At 44.1% G+C, this 15,301-nt stretch overlaps 1 protein-coding gene across 1 annotated transcript in view; it reads left to right on the top strand.

The window, feature by feature from the left end:
- The window catches only part of RARB (retinoic acid receptor, beta), a 61,455-nt gene that overhangs the window by 25,913 nt on the left and 20,241 nt on the right, over window positions 1-15,301 (top strand). The window contains exon 2 of the mRNA XM_015408243.1: window positions 14,493-14,653. Within this exon, the coding sequence (XP_015263729.1) occupies window positions 14,493-14,653 (161 nt within the window). The remainder of the gene's footprint in view (window positions 1-14,492; window positions 14,654-15,301) is intronic.

Raw genomic sequence — 15,301 nt, 5'->3', positions numbered from 1 at the left:
GGGGGACTTGTTTTACCTTCGCTTCCTAGGGGAAATCAGAGGGTTTCTGCCACTACCACCCCCGCAAGTAGTAAGAGGTGGGGGGAAGATGAGAAACTTGCTGTGGTTTGGGAAAGGGGGGCAGACGGATGCGGTGACTCCCTTCGGTCAGCCGTCTCTGCTGTGCCCCTCCGCTTCCTTCCACGGTTCCCTGAGCGATTTTCTTCTCCTTGGGGGAAGCTTTCCACCACCGAAAAGGCCCCAGCCCTAGTAGCAGCTAGCCTGGCTTCCATCGGGCCAGGGAGGGTCAACCAATTTTGAGACCCAGGCCGTAGTGTTCTCTGGGGCATATACGGGGAAAGGCAGTCCCGTAGGTATGTTGGACCCCGGCCATATAGGACTTTAAAGGTAAGAACCAGCACTTTGAAGCGGATTCGGTATGCTATTGGCAGCCAGTGCAGTGTCCTCAGCACAGGCTGGATGTGCTCCCATCTAGGGAGACCCATCAACAGCCTGGCCGCGGCATTCTGCACTAGCTGCAGCTTCTGGATCAGCTACAAAGGCAGCCCCATGTAGAGAGCGTTACAGTAGTCTAGTCTCGAGGTGACCATCACGTGGATCACCGTAGCCAGGTCAGCACAGTCAAGGAAGGGAACCAACTGCCTAATCAGCCTCAAATGATAAAAGGCCGACTTGGCAGTGGCGGCTACCTGGGCCTCCATGGTAAGGGAGGGATCCAGGATCACTCCCAAACTCCGAACCTCCGGTGCAGGGACTAGTGAGGCCCCCCAAAGGTCGGGAGTGGGATCCCTGACCCAGGCACAAGACTTCTGTTTTTGCTGGATCCAGCTTCAGCCGACTCAGTCTGAGCCACCCAGCCACAACCTGCAAAGCACCATCCAGATAATCGGATCTGGAGCCCGACAGGCCGCCTAACATCAGATAGAGCTTGATGTATTTCTATTGGACCACAGCAATCAGAGTCAGACAAATGACTTGAATTGTTTTATTATCATAAATTCAGGGCATGCAGTGTTTAACGTTTTAATAAAAAAATTAGGTTCCCAAAGATTTGTACCTGAATTAATGGTTTTCTCAATGCAGCACCATCCTGGCATTAGTCTTTTCAGGGGTGTTTTGAGCCAGTAGAAAAGCTGGTAGACAAGGTAAGAGAAAGCATATCTTGCTAATGGACAACCTTATATACGTGCAAGGATGCTCATTTTTCACAAAACCCTTCATGAGGAAAGGGATCAAAATATCAGTGGTGCATAGAGCAGATAGTAGTAGAAATATAATATCATTACTGATAATTGGCTAATTATAAAGGTTGAACAGTCTGCACTGTTGATATGATACTAAACTATTTAACCAAGCTAGGGTAAAGTAGCTGAACAATACTGTAATAAATTGTACAAAACATCAGCATGTGCAAATAAGGTATTTGCTAGCAGTGGTAGTAACTTGAAACCAACAATCTTGATTTACAATGGTGTCTGTTGTGTTTAGAAATATGAAGAGTTTAAATGCCTAGAGTTGCTTTTTTAAAATGTGGAATGGATTTTCTTTTCTGCTCTGAGAGTAGGAGTGTTTGAAAGGGGGAAGTCATGCTAGAAATGGTGCTACAAATCTGTTCTTATCCATTAATTCTTCGAATGTATTAAATAATCAGACAGAGTGTCTAATGGGTTGAAATTAAGGCCCTTGAACTGTATTCAGAATGCTGTATTCAGATATCATGAGCAAGCCAAGAGTTTGTTCGTAACAAGTTTAAGCCTAGTTTATTTTCTTGCTTGCATGAGTCTTCCCACCTTTCTCATCTGGGACTTCTTCAAACTCAATGCGTTGTGATGTCAAATTTGGATGCCTCATTAAGTTGCAGTTTGTTTCTTGCCCACAAGAAACCAGTTTGGTGTAGTGGTTAAGTGTGCGGAAAGGGACCAAAATGTCAGTGGTGCATAGAGCAGATAGTGCACGGACTGTGATCTGGGAGAACCGGGTTTGATTCCCCACTCCTCCACTCGCAGCTGCTGGATGACCTTGGGCAAGCAATAGTTCTGTCAGAGGTGTTCCTGAAAAGAGCAGTTTCTGTCAGAGCTCTCAGCCCCACCTACCTCACAGGGTGTCTGTTGTGGGGAGGGGGAGGGAAAGGAGTTTTTAAGCCACTCTGAGACTCCGAGTGAAGGGCAGGGTATATATCCAATCTCTTCTTCTTCAAATCATAATTCTAAACCTGAAAGATAAACTCTGGTTTGTTTGTGACATCTGAATGTACCCCTAGATTGTGTGTAGTACTCCATGTGTATTATGTTTTTGCTACTGCTGATGTAGAAACAACAGGAAAACCATGGCTTCATCTCGAGACAATTCTTCACTGATATCGCTCCTATGTGCTCTCAACTAAGATAGCTGCAGAGAGATGCCAGGCAAAAGTGCGCAGTTGATATCCAACAGATATTAAAATTGGTTCTGTCAGTTCCAGGATTCTGTCAATGTTAATTATACCCCTCATTAAAAATGTAAAGGTTTCCCTTGCTCGAAAGCCATTCAAATCCCACTCTAGGGTGCGGTGCTCATCTCCGTTTCAAAGCCGAAGAGCCAGCGCTGTCCGAAGACATTTCCATGGTCATGTGGCCGGCATGACTAGACGCCGAGGCGCACAGAACGCTATTACCTTCCCACCAAAGCGGTACCTCTTTATCTACTTGCAGTTTCTTGCTTTCGAACTGCTAGGTTGGCAGGAGCTGGGACCAGAGACAGGCGCTCACTCTGTCATGCGGCACTCGGGTCTCGAACTGCTGAACTCTACTGACCTTCCAGTCTGCAATTCAGTGTCTTAACCACTTGAGCCACCCATTATGGCACCCTTAATGAAACATGTTTAATAGCAACAAAAAGATTTGAACTGTGGTTGGCTGGTGGAAACTGTTGTTGATTCCTGTGGGACCAAGAGAGGCGAGTCTCAACTTGTGCAGGGCCAGCTGGCCAGAGCAGGGTGGACCCCTCCATGGGAGGGGGCAGCCCCCAGACCATTAGGTCTAGTGGGACTTTTTCCAGCGGCCTTAATGGCCAGTCCACCCCTGCACTCTTACCTGTTCAAGAAAAAAAATTGACTATTAGTAGAGAGCAGTCTGGGGGCTGCCCTCCCTGTGCTGGGGCCACTAGGGAGCAGCCCCCAGGCCATTGGCCCACTAGGAATTTCACCAGTGGCCTTAATGGCCAGTCCACTCTTGTAGTCTAACTTCTAAAAAGTTCAAGGAAAGCATTGATTGTTGATAGTTTATGCCAGCCGTTCACATATGCAATTTTTTGGAAAATTCGGAGGATATAAATGGTTGCCCCTCTTTGTGTTCTTGTTTGGCTTTTGGAAATGACTGGGCTCCATGGCTGTGTTATTCCATAGGGCATTATAATGATCTCTAGGTTAACCTATGTGCTATATAGGACAGTAGGCATGGTGTAGTGGGTAGATCAGGAAGACTCTGGATCCCCACTCTGTCTTGGAAGATTGCTGGATCATCTTGGGCCAGTTACACTTTCTCGGCGTGAGGTACCTGGCAGTGTTGCTGCTGTGAGGATAAAATGAAGGAGAGAAGAACAATGTATTAGGCCATTTTTGGTCGCCTTTAAGGAGAAAAGTGAGGTATAAATATCTACAAAAATAAGAGAAATCAAATGGTTTCCAGACAGCATCGCAATTATTGAATTGAAGTCACAATTTGTTATCCTGTGCTCAAAATGCACACTGCTATATTGCAGGTAGGGCAATTTCAGTGATCATTCATGGGGAAACTCTCTATTTGTGTTGCATTGTTATCTTATCCCTCCTACAAAGAGTTTGGAGTGATGTACAAGATTTCCCCCTTTTCCATTTCACTCTCATAACAACCCTGTGAGGTAAACTAGGTGGAAAGAAAATGAATGATTCAGGGTCACTAAGGAGTGTCATGGGTGAGTGGGAATTTGAACCTGAGTCTCTAAGGTCCTACTGTAGTATTCTAACCACCACACCACACTAGCTATCCAGTGCTCAGAACGGGACAACACTCTTCACACATGCACATATAGTCAACCATACCGAGCAGCCTCTGACCAGCCCAGAAGTGAGTGTGGAATGAGAGTTGGACATGTGCCAGTGACACTGAACATAAAAGGTAGTGCAGAGTAAGGAGAGATACTGGTGAACAGACAAGAAGGGGGTAAGCATTGAGGGGAGGTTCCGATAATGCCTCCCCCTAATGACCATGGAAATGTCTTCCGACAGCACTGGCTCTTTTGCTTGGAAACGGAGATGAGCACTGCCCCCTAGAGTCGGATTCGACTAGCTCTTGAGCAAGGGAAACCTTTACCTTACCTTTAAAGCACCCTTCAACATAGAGTATGTTCTCTGTTTAACATTTGTCTGAGCCCTGATTTAGCTAAGCCTAAATATGTTCATTTTGAAGCCACTGTCTGGACCAGTTGCAGTAAATGGCCGTTACCACACAAAATAACTTTGCATCTGGAATAGGAATGATGTGCCACATGAATGATGTAAACCTGCTCCCTGTTTCTTGTTAAGATGTCACAAAACGTTGCAGTTGAGAGCATGACAAAGCTGAATTTGTCAGTGAAATAAAAAGAGATCTGCAGTAAAATAGGCCTGTCGCTTGGTGGTATTTTTAGTTGCATTTTTAAAAAAAGCATTGTATGCTAAGTGTCATATAGCATTACAATCAGATTTAGCTGCACAAAATTGTGCAGGTAAAACCGAGTTAATGTCTATCAGTTGATGTGAACTCCTTGCCAATGTGCTCATTCAACCATCAACATTTTTCTTTTCAAAAAATCCAATAAACAGACCTGCTGACCTCTAAAGGCTTCCATTCTTCCAAATTAGGAGGTATTTTCCTGGCTTGCAGGGGGCATTAATGTAATGTTAATACATTCTCACATGATCAGCCTTTGGGTGCTGTATGATAGAAAGGTCAAATTTAGGATATTTATTTTAGTTAATCAGCTGTCCAAGGGGATTGGTACTCCAAATTTCAAGACGGTAGCTCCAAAGGGCACTTGCTTTGAAAAGGTAGCTCCAAAGGGCATCTGAACATTCGAGATTAGATGAGACAACATATTAATGACCTTCTAGTGGCCTCTGTCTGAAAGTTTGAAGTTAATATATGGGATTTTTTGTGCACTAAGCATATGAAAAATGAGTAGGCTGGATTTTAAATTTCCCCACTGAAAAATTGAAAGGGGTTTTTTTTTGGGGGGGGGGGGAGCCACCAGGAGAAACCACGGTCACTTTTATAGACTGGACAGATGCCAGATTCACTGTTGCTTGTGAATAGAGCTATAGAGTTGTGTCCACCTGGCAAAAAACACATAGCTGTGTTGCTTGCTACGCAAGAGACATGCACAGGCCTTTCACTGTCTTTGCACAGGCTCTGTCCACTGCTCCGTGGTTGATGCTGGGGGCCATTTTTAATATTCTGCCCTGAAAACAAATAGTTTGAAAGTGCATTTGAATATTCAGACCATTTCCCATCACACTTGAGATTGTCTCTCCCCACCCTACACTCTAAATTCAGTTCCATCAACATGCTGGGGCGGGCTCTTTTTTGTGCTGGCACCTCTTTCTGGCTGGCCTTCTTTGCAAAGAGCCTGGCAGAGAAGGCAGCAGGTAAGACTTGCAGAGGAGCCCCGACGCATTCTATCACGTACCCCTCACATTTCTCTGCAGTCCCACCCGCCACCTTTTGTGCAAGCTTGTTCACAGAGAGATGAGCAGAGAAGGCCATAGGTAGGACTGCAGAGAAGGCAGCCGCAGGGCAGATGATATCCTGTGTTGTGCCCAGTGGTGATGGAGTATATTGGCTACCCTGTATCCGCTGCAGGCCACCGTTGTGAGTACTGGCACTTCTTTAAAACAAAAAAAGCACTGTGCTGAGGAGAGGAGACACAAACACACATGCATGCATGAGCACACGCACACACACAAACACAAAAGGCAACCCTGGACAGGAGTGTAGAATTCCCCATGCAAATTAACGTCCTAGTCTCTCTTCCACTGATGGTTTGCAGTTAGGTGGTTATTCCTAAATATGCAGTGCTTGTGTTTTTGCTTTTAAAATTCACACAAGATTGATATTAAGTAACGTATTCTGCATTTTTAAAAAATATATAGAAGTGGTTCACTGTGATGCTTAAGTTGGTACGTTAAAAATGCACAGAATACTGGCCATGAAAATGAACAGCTTGATCTGAGTCATTCTGTTTCTCCGCAATTAATATTTTCATTTCTTTGCTCATGAAAGGAAAACATTTTGCTCACTGTGATGTTAATATTTAGGGGGTAAAAACGTAGCCCAGGAGTTTCCATAGAATAGGCTGAAACTGTTCTAGTTTCACTAACTATCTCTGGGGATAGAATCAATCACTGTAGTAGAAAAGGGTGACATTTAAAGAAAGAAATGCAGATGAAAATGTCATGCTTAAAAAATTAGGTTTAAATGCACTAGCCCCTGATTGATTTTTATTGCACTCAAATGGATACAGTGATTGATTATAAGGCTTATAGATGTTTAGTACTTTTTTCGCTTCTCTGCTAATCAGAATAATCTAATTTTCAATGTCATTTAATGTACAGTACTGAAGGCTATAATAGATCAAGTTTATAGTAATATGCAACAATTATGTAATGAATAGTCCATTAGAACCAGGCAGAGTTCAGACCCACTGTGTTGTCAGAATGGCCAGAAAAGATAATGTGTAGATGCTATATATGTTGTATGGTGTGCTTTTGAGTGATGCATACCATTTGGGGTTTCTACTAAACAAAATGTTATTGGAAGATTTAGGAAACTGTTAAGGGCAGTTCACTCCTCTGCATGAAAATATTGGTTAGTATTGCTTAAGTATGATAATCCTTCAACTAGAGCAAGGTTGCCAATTCTGGGTTGAGAAATTCCCAGAGATTGGGGGTGGAGCCTGAGGAGGTTTTTTGGGGGGGGTTTTTGGGTTTTGTTTTTTTTGCCAGGTTGGATTTTTTCTGCCGGTGGTGTGTGTGAGGGAGCCTTGGGGGGGGGGGCATTGCACAGAACTGATGTCATCGTGCCGCGGACATCGTGTGGTGACGATCTAGCATTTTGGCCAAAACTGTTACCATAGAGTTTTGGCTGAAATGCTAGAGCGTTGCCACATGATGTGGCATGTCACGCCATGTGGCACATCATCATACTGTCGACACACAATATGCCTGTTTGGGGGTGGGGCTTCCCCTGACAGCCAACTGGCCAGTGGTGGGATGGAGCCCTCAAAATTGGGGAAAACGCCACCCGAACCGGGGGGTCTGGCAACTCTAGGGGAGAGGAAGACCTCAGTGGAGTATAATGCTGTAGAATCCCCTTCCAGAGCAGACATTTTCTCCAGGAGAACTGATCTCTGTTCTCTGGAGATCAATTATGATTCCAGATCTCCAGGCTCCACCTAGAGGCTGGCAACCCCGTTCTAGAGAAAAGTTAACAGCCGGCTAAATGTATTAGTGTTCTGTTTTGTGCCAGCCCCTTAATTTCGATTTGCATCTATGAACTTACTATGTGGATACATTCTGGGTGTCATATAAAATGAATACTTTTATGTGGTACATTTCTTTGAACTTTTTTTTTTTTTTTGCTGTGGTTGTCCTTATATATAGCCACAAGGTGAATGAATGTGTGGTACTCTTTAACTTTTTATTTTATTATTTATTACTACCAGTAGGTTTAATATTGTAATGTTAAAAGCCTCCAATAATTTTAGATGTCAAATCCCTAAATATATCGGTCTATATTTATATCTATATCAATCTCTCTACATCAGTGTGCAAATTCATTTAGGATGTTTGCATTGCTAAGCAGTGCCTGTCAGAAGTACTTTTGAAAGACTTATCGCTTAACCAGCGCCATGCGTATTTGTCTGAGGTCATAAATGGGGTTGTTAATCTGATGACTGCCTGAAGCCATTTCATCAATTAGGAGTATCTGATTTTCATGAACATTATCTCCCTTTCAAAAACAATTTTGACAAGTCTCTTAAAGACTGTATAGTATCTGCGGTGCTGCTTTAATGCACTGTATTAAACCGATGACCTCATCGTACCTTTTTAAATTAAAAGTGACAATAGCATCACATCAGTATCATGCTCTCCTGTACGCATTTGCTATGCATAAAAAGTTCTGAAATAAACTGGATAGACTACAGACATCCCAGCCTCTTTACCTAACTTTGAGGAAATGGAAGCTGGAAAAAGTGTTGTTCCATACTACCGTGTGTCTAGTCAGATGGGTCCCTCTGTGAAACAGAGTCAGTGTAGTTAGAGAATCAGGCTAGGATCTGGGATGCCCAGTTTCAAATCCCCACCCTGCCTTTGAAGCTCTCTGGGTAGCCCTTGGGCTAGTCCTTCTCTCTCAGCCTAGCCTACCTGACAGGGTGGTGGTTGTTGCAATAAAATGAGGAGAGCAATGTTATAGGTCGCTCTGGGTACTCATTGGGGAGAAAAGCCAGGCATAAATAAATAAATATAGCCCTGCCCTTTCCACATCTTCCCAGTTAATTAACTTAACTTTATTTGTTGTGATCATAGGTCAGCCAAGATTGATATATAAACAAGAGTTATCAGCACATCTACATACAATAAAATTTCAAAGCCACATAGTAGCTGATTAGGAACTGTGGCTGTTTTCTTCCCCCGGATGCCCACGGCAACATACCGAATAAAGACATAAGTTTCTTTATGGAAAACAGGCATGAATGAGAGAGAGGTACTTTAGCCTAGGACAGTGCCCCCCCCCCAGCCTTTTTGAACCTGCGGCCACCTTTTCCCCCTTTTCCATTTCACTCTCATAACAACCCTGTGAGGTAAACTAGGTGGAAAGAAAATGAATGATTCAGGATCACTAAGGAGTGTCATGGGTGAGTGGGAATTTGAACCTGAGGTTAGGAGTTTGGGAGTGCTCCTGGACTCCACCTTATCGATGGAGGCCCAGGTAGCAGCCACTGCCAAAGCGGCCTTTTACCATCTTCGGCTGGTGCGGCAGTTGGTTCCCTTTCTCAGCCGCGAAGACCTAGCCACAGTGATCCATGCGACGGTCACCTCAAGGCTAGACTACTGCAACGCTCTCTACATGGGGCTGCCTTTGTCACTGATTCGGAGGCTGCAGCTAGTGCAGAATGCGGCGGCCAGGCTGGTTGCTGGTGTCTCGAAATGGGAACACATCCAGCCTGTGCTCAAAGCGCTGCACTGGCTGCCTATAGCATTCCGGATTCGCTTCAAAGTGCTGGTCGTTACCTTTAAAGCCCTACATGGCCAGGGTCCAGCATACCTGAGGGACCGCCTTGCCCCACATAGTTCCCAAAGAGCACTTCGGTCGGGGTCGCTACATCGCCTCACGATCCCGGGCCTGAAAGAGGCCAGGCTTGTTGCCACTAGGGCCAGGTCCTTCTCGGTGGCGGCTCCTATCTGGTGGAACGAGCTCCCGGAGGAGAGCAGTTCCGCAGGGCCTGTAAGACGGAGCTCTTCCGCCAGGCTTTTGAATAGGAGCCGCCGCCGCTACCACTACCATCAACGAGGACCGTTCTCACAGCACCGCCGGAGGTTGAGTGGCAAGGAACATCAGGGGCCACTGGAACCTCCTCTGTAAATGGAACCTCCCCTGGAGTGGAAGGGGCATGTGCAATATAGAGAGAGGGTTTTAGGCATGCGGGATCCTTGGGCGTGTCCCATGTGTGGATTGTTTTAAATTATTTTATTGTTTTTTATCGCACGTTGTGCCTTGTGGTTGTAAGCCGCCCTGAGCCCATACGCGGGGAGGGCGGGGTATAAGTGGAATTAAATAAATAAATAAATAAATAAATAAGCCAGCCACAAAACGTTAGCAAGAAAGTCCATGCATAACTCTGATTAACTGGGTGCCTTTTAAAATGAACATATTGTTTAAAAATACAATCTTGCATACACACAACTTTCCTGGCAGTCATTCAGTGAAGATCCTTGTGCTGTTGTGGCAGATGTTGCCAAAGCAATCAGATCTCAAATGGCCAATCAGAAGCCCTGCTAGGCAATGGCCCCAACAGGGCTCCACCCACTTTCTAAAAACACTTGGCAGGCATCAAGAAAGGTATCATCAGGTGCCACATTTGGAACCCCTGGCCTAGAAGTGTCTTTTCTAATAGCACAGGACAATATGGGTCTTTTTAGAAGTAACTTCACCTGTACCTAAACTATGGCAGTTTCAAATTCTAGCCATGTATCCAAACAGAGCCAGTCATCTTAATTTTAAAAAGCTAGAAATCTAGTGTCAGATCACATTCTTGAGAACTCATCAAGAGGAAGCAAGAACTGATGTAAAGCATGGTAGGAAGAACCAACCATACTGGCTCATATGAGCTATTCTAAGCTTTCTAGCGGAACGTAGGTGTTAAATTTAGAGTCCTTTATTAATGCTGTGTGGTGGCAAGTAACAGAAAAGAGAATGGCTTGGTCTTATAATTTAAAACGAGAAAAATATATAAAAGGGAAACAAAATATGGCAGGAATGTATTCTGGTGTTTCCCCTTTTTAACAGCCTGCCTCTGTACGTACCATTCCCAACACACACAATGAAAACTGTGAAATATGGCAATACTTGAGTCCTAAGTATTTAAAGCCTATAAAACTAAGGAATTCTTATATCAACATTACTCTAGGCACATTAAATACAATAGTTAGATTCATAGTTCGTGTGACTTCATTAAAGGCTATGAACTCGCACTAGGGATTTGTGTGGAGATAACTAGCTGTGGGAAGATATAACTTATATAAAATACAATATACAGCATAATCACACATTCTGTATTTGCACAGCACAGCAGTTACGGCCACTTTGGGAACACTATCTTGGAATTTACTGATTTTGTGTGTTTATTTAATTCCCTAGTCCGCAGAAGAGACTTGCCGTTGACTTTTGCACCGAATGAACACTCTCGGAACATATGTAATGTTTTTGTAATTCAGAACTCTCTACTTTCTGCAAAATTGGATATCACACTCCATTGTTGTCATTAACTTGTGAGACTGTTTGTTGCTTCACCAGATTTGACTTCTTAAACTTGATTGACAGTAGCCTGTTGTTCCATTTTTAAGGTTTGCACAGTTGCATTTTTAAAGAAATAAGAATCAAGAATTATTTTAGCTTGCAGGACTCAGATTCCTCATAATGTTGCAGGACAAGCAACCTTTCTCAGTCTGGCAAAATCCTTAAAGGGTTCTAACTAAGAGCAGCAGAAAAAGGAGCAGAAAAGTGCTTCCCATATAAATCAGCTCATCTCTGGGAGTTCTTGGCAGCAGGTCACAAGACTTGCCCTAAATGAGGTGTTTGTGTTCCACAAGCTGTTCAAAGCTATTGAGCTAACTAGCTGCTGAGTCCTTATGTTTAGCAAATGTGTCAATCAGCTCATAGAAATATATGCAAATGGCAGCTGATTGGAGGATTCTTGCTGCTCCTTGAAAATGGGGTAGGATTTGACAAAACTGTGAAGCAGGGCAATCCCGGGGTCCCAGCTATGCTGGTGTAATGCTGGCATAATGTCATTTGTAATCTGATGTTCAATACCTGTAGAAACAAATGCTCATGTACCTACACTGACCTGTGCCTGGCACCTCTGCCACCATATTGAGTGCGCATATACCCTCCATGCACAGCGCACAACCAGAAAGGCAGAAAGAGCATACAACTGCATTTCTTCCTTCAACATTCTTAGGGTTAACAATTCCAGCTTGGAAAATACCTGGAGATTTTGGGGGTGGAGCTTGAGGAGGGTGGTGTTTGGGGAGGGGAGGGACTTCAGCAAGTATACTGCTATAGAGTCCACTTTCCAAAGCAGCTATTTTCTCCAGGTGAACTGATCTCTATCACCTAGAGATCAGTTGTAATCCCAGAAGCTCTCCAGCTACCACCTGGAGGTTGGCAACCCTACATTTCATGGTGTTTAGGCAACATGCACATAGAACCAGAGGCATCCTAGTTCCTCCCAGACAAATTTCTCAATACTGCACACAATATCTTTGTATTCCTATAAAGTAAACATCGTTCTGCAGAACAGAGGTGAGAAGATCTACCTATCTACCTAAGGGAATGCCTTTCTCCATATGTCCCTCGGAGAGCACTGAGATAGGGATCCCAAAATCGCCTGGTTCTCCCAGGCCCGAAAGAAGCCAGGCTGGCTGCAATGAGGGCCAGGGCCTTTTCTGTGGCGACCCCTTACTGGTGGAATGAGGCTCCCGAAGGACATCAGGGCCCTGTGGGACCTTCTGCAGTTCCACAGGGCCTGTAGCACGGAGCTCTTCCACCAGGCTTTCTATTAGGGGGCCGCCTTTAACACCATGGCCCTGGCCCGAACATTAACATCAACATCATTGCCAGCCTGACGACCAACAGCCTGGGTTGGGGGTAGGTGACCATCCAGTTGTCAAGAGAACACTGCCATCCTCTACTGTAGTTATATTTGGAGTCATTATGGTTTTTTATATAGTAATTTTAACTGAATTTTGTTTTAATATCGTGGAGTCTTAATGTATATATTTATTGGTATATATTGTAAGCCGCCCTGAGCCTGCCACGGCGGGGAGGGTGGGATAAAAAATTAACAAAATAAATAAATAATAAAAGAAGATCACTTGCATGATGGAGAACAGACAACAACATGTTCAGAGCTGGCCGTACTGTGAGTTGCCCATGCAGTACAAAAGGAAACATGTGACAGCGGTTCAAGTCCTTTCTTTCAGCGTCCTGCACATGGCTTAGCCTGCCTTTTGGGGTGTCCTGCTGACAACAGATCAGATACCCCAGGGAAAGGGAGTGGGACTAGTACAGAATTATAGAACGACACAACTACAGGAATCAACAGAAGGAAGGCCCATGATAGCCTTTGTAGTCAGTGTCCCAGAATCCAAGCCTTTGGCATCACCCCTTCCTTGCCTACCCATGCCTGGGAGGGCTCCCAGCAGTACCAAAGGTTCCCCATGAGGAGCTACAAGTCAGTGGTAGGTAGGAACCTACTCTCTCACTGCCAGTCACCAAATGTCTATGCATGGAGCTTGCCCTGTTATAAAAGGCAACGCAATCTGCTGTAGCATTTTTAATTGGAACACAGTCTCCTACCACTGGTTGAATATGGGTTGGTCCCCATAATGCATTGGGGGATGGGAGAGAGCCCCACTTGCCTCAAATACTGTGCTCTGTGCACTTATCCTTTTATTGCAGGGGTTGAGAGACCAGTTATCTGCCCTCTGTTTATTTGTTTTTTGGTGCTGTTGGGTGTCTGTGCAAAACAACCCCTGATTCCCATTGCCAGAGTTTCCACAGGTTTTTAATATATATGCTCAGGGATGTAGCCTCATGTCTTGATACAGGAGACCTTTATTCTGCTGCTCAGACTAATCACTGATTGTGTTTGATGACTAGCTACAGCAAGCCAGAATCCATTACTACACTGTGTTTGTGGGGGCAAAGACAGAGAGAAAGTAAGAAGCGGTTTTCTGGGGTTTTTTCACTGACTTAAATGGGAAGGTATTAATTTATGCAATTCCTTTCAAGGTTATAAAGTTATGCCATTGTTGGGGAAGGGGCAAGTTTATTTGTTTTGTTAAGGTATGGTTATCACTCCATTCTTCAAAAGGTGTTCCGCCTTGTTAGTCCTTCCAATTCTTACCTGGTTAATTTGGTTTCTCTCTCAGTGTGCCTTAGCCCCTGCACCTATCCCCACCACAATTTCAGTCCCTTAATAGAAACAGGCTTTTGCCTGCAAGAGCTGTTGGTGCAGTCATTCAGTTTGTCTCCAGGGTACCACCAAGTTTGAATTCTGGGTTGGTAATACAGTGATGATTGGTCACCAAGGGGCATATTCCTATGCAGGAGTGGAAATTGCAGGAAGGCAGGTATATATACTCAAATACAACCTCTAAGAGGTGGCTGTTGATAGGGCATATACGTTAGACAGTTTATAGTGAGTAGCATTCTGTGGCTTTTGCTAAAGAGGAATTGTAATAAGGGGAGTGATAGTCTCCTTGTTATGGCGATCTGTGAGAGATCTTTGCACTGAGAAAGAGATGGCCTTGAGCAAACAGGCAGCGACTATGTCCTGGTACTTAGAGGAGTGCTCTTTATTTTCTCCACAATAGTGCTTCTTCAATCCATTTATGTTAATAAATATTTGGAAGGATGGATGAATTTATGGATGGCACAAAGTATAAGATGATTCTGAGGTCAAAAGTAATGCTTCATAATAAATGGAGACTTCCCCCCCAAAAAAGTCCTTTCTGCTGCAGGTGACAGGTTTGTACCCAGATTCAGCTGATCACATGCTGTTAACCAACACTGCACTAAATTTCTGTTTTTCCTTTCCGTGTTCGCAGCATGTTTCCTTTTTAATGTTTATAGCTGTAACAAAGGACTACTAAAGGTAGTGTAGAGTAGTCTAAGTAGCCGTGTCTGAAGTGCCTCCATTCTTGCCTCCAGCTGTCAGAAATGACAGGAACAAAAAGAAGAAGGAGCCTTTGAAGCAGGAGCTTATGGAGAACTATGAAATGACAGCCGAGTTGGATGATCTCACAGAGAAAATCCGGAAAGCCCACCAGGAAACTTTTCCTTCACTCTGCCAGCTGGGTAAATACACTACGGTAAGAGTTATTCTGTGGAGTACATTAGGAAATGTGTAAAGAGGATGAGGGTTGGGTGGCGTTTCTGTTACAGACATTTATCACACTGGGAGAAACCTACAAGTCCGTATTACAACTCTGTGTTGATAACAAAACATCCCCTAAAATATGTGCCAATACGATCCAAGTTGTGTGAGATATAGGTGAGAGCAGGATGACTCAGGTATCACTGGTGCTGGATTCAGACAGGGGAACTTAACCAAAGATCTGATACCATCCTCTTGTTATGTCAGGTAATATAATCCCATTATATATTATGGGATTATTTTATTCTCTCCCCCCCAAAAAACAAAAAAACAAAAAACACCCTTCTCCATAGTGTGAACTGGTCTTTTAGGGCCCTCCAAGTACAATTTAAGGAGCTTTTTCACTTAACAACTAGTCAACAATTAGATATATTTATGTAAATGTGTTTCAGTACATTCATTGGACCATTTCCCATTTGGAATTTCTAAAGCATTAACTTGCAGAAGGCCAGCGAAGTCCACAAAGTGAACAATCGGTGGATCTTTCACCTCCCCCCTCACACTGCAGCTCACCCAGGGAACCATTATGTGTGGGAGGGGGTCAAAGGTCTACATAAGGAGTGGCAAAAATCACCCCCGTTCC

This window comes from Gekko japonicus, unplaced genomic scaffold (assembly GCF_001447785.1).
Source record: "Gekko japonicus isolate JY-2015 unplaced genomic scaffold, Gekko_japonicus_V1.1 scaffold217, whole genome shotgun sequence".
Lineage (NCBI taxonomy): Eukaryota > Metazoa > Chordata > Lepidosauria > Squamata > Gekkonidae > Gekko > Gekko japonicus.
This window is presented reverse-complemented; position numbering and strand designations above follow the sequence as displayed.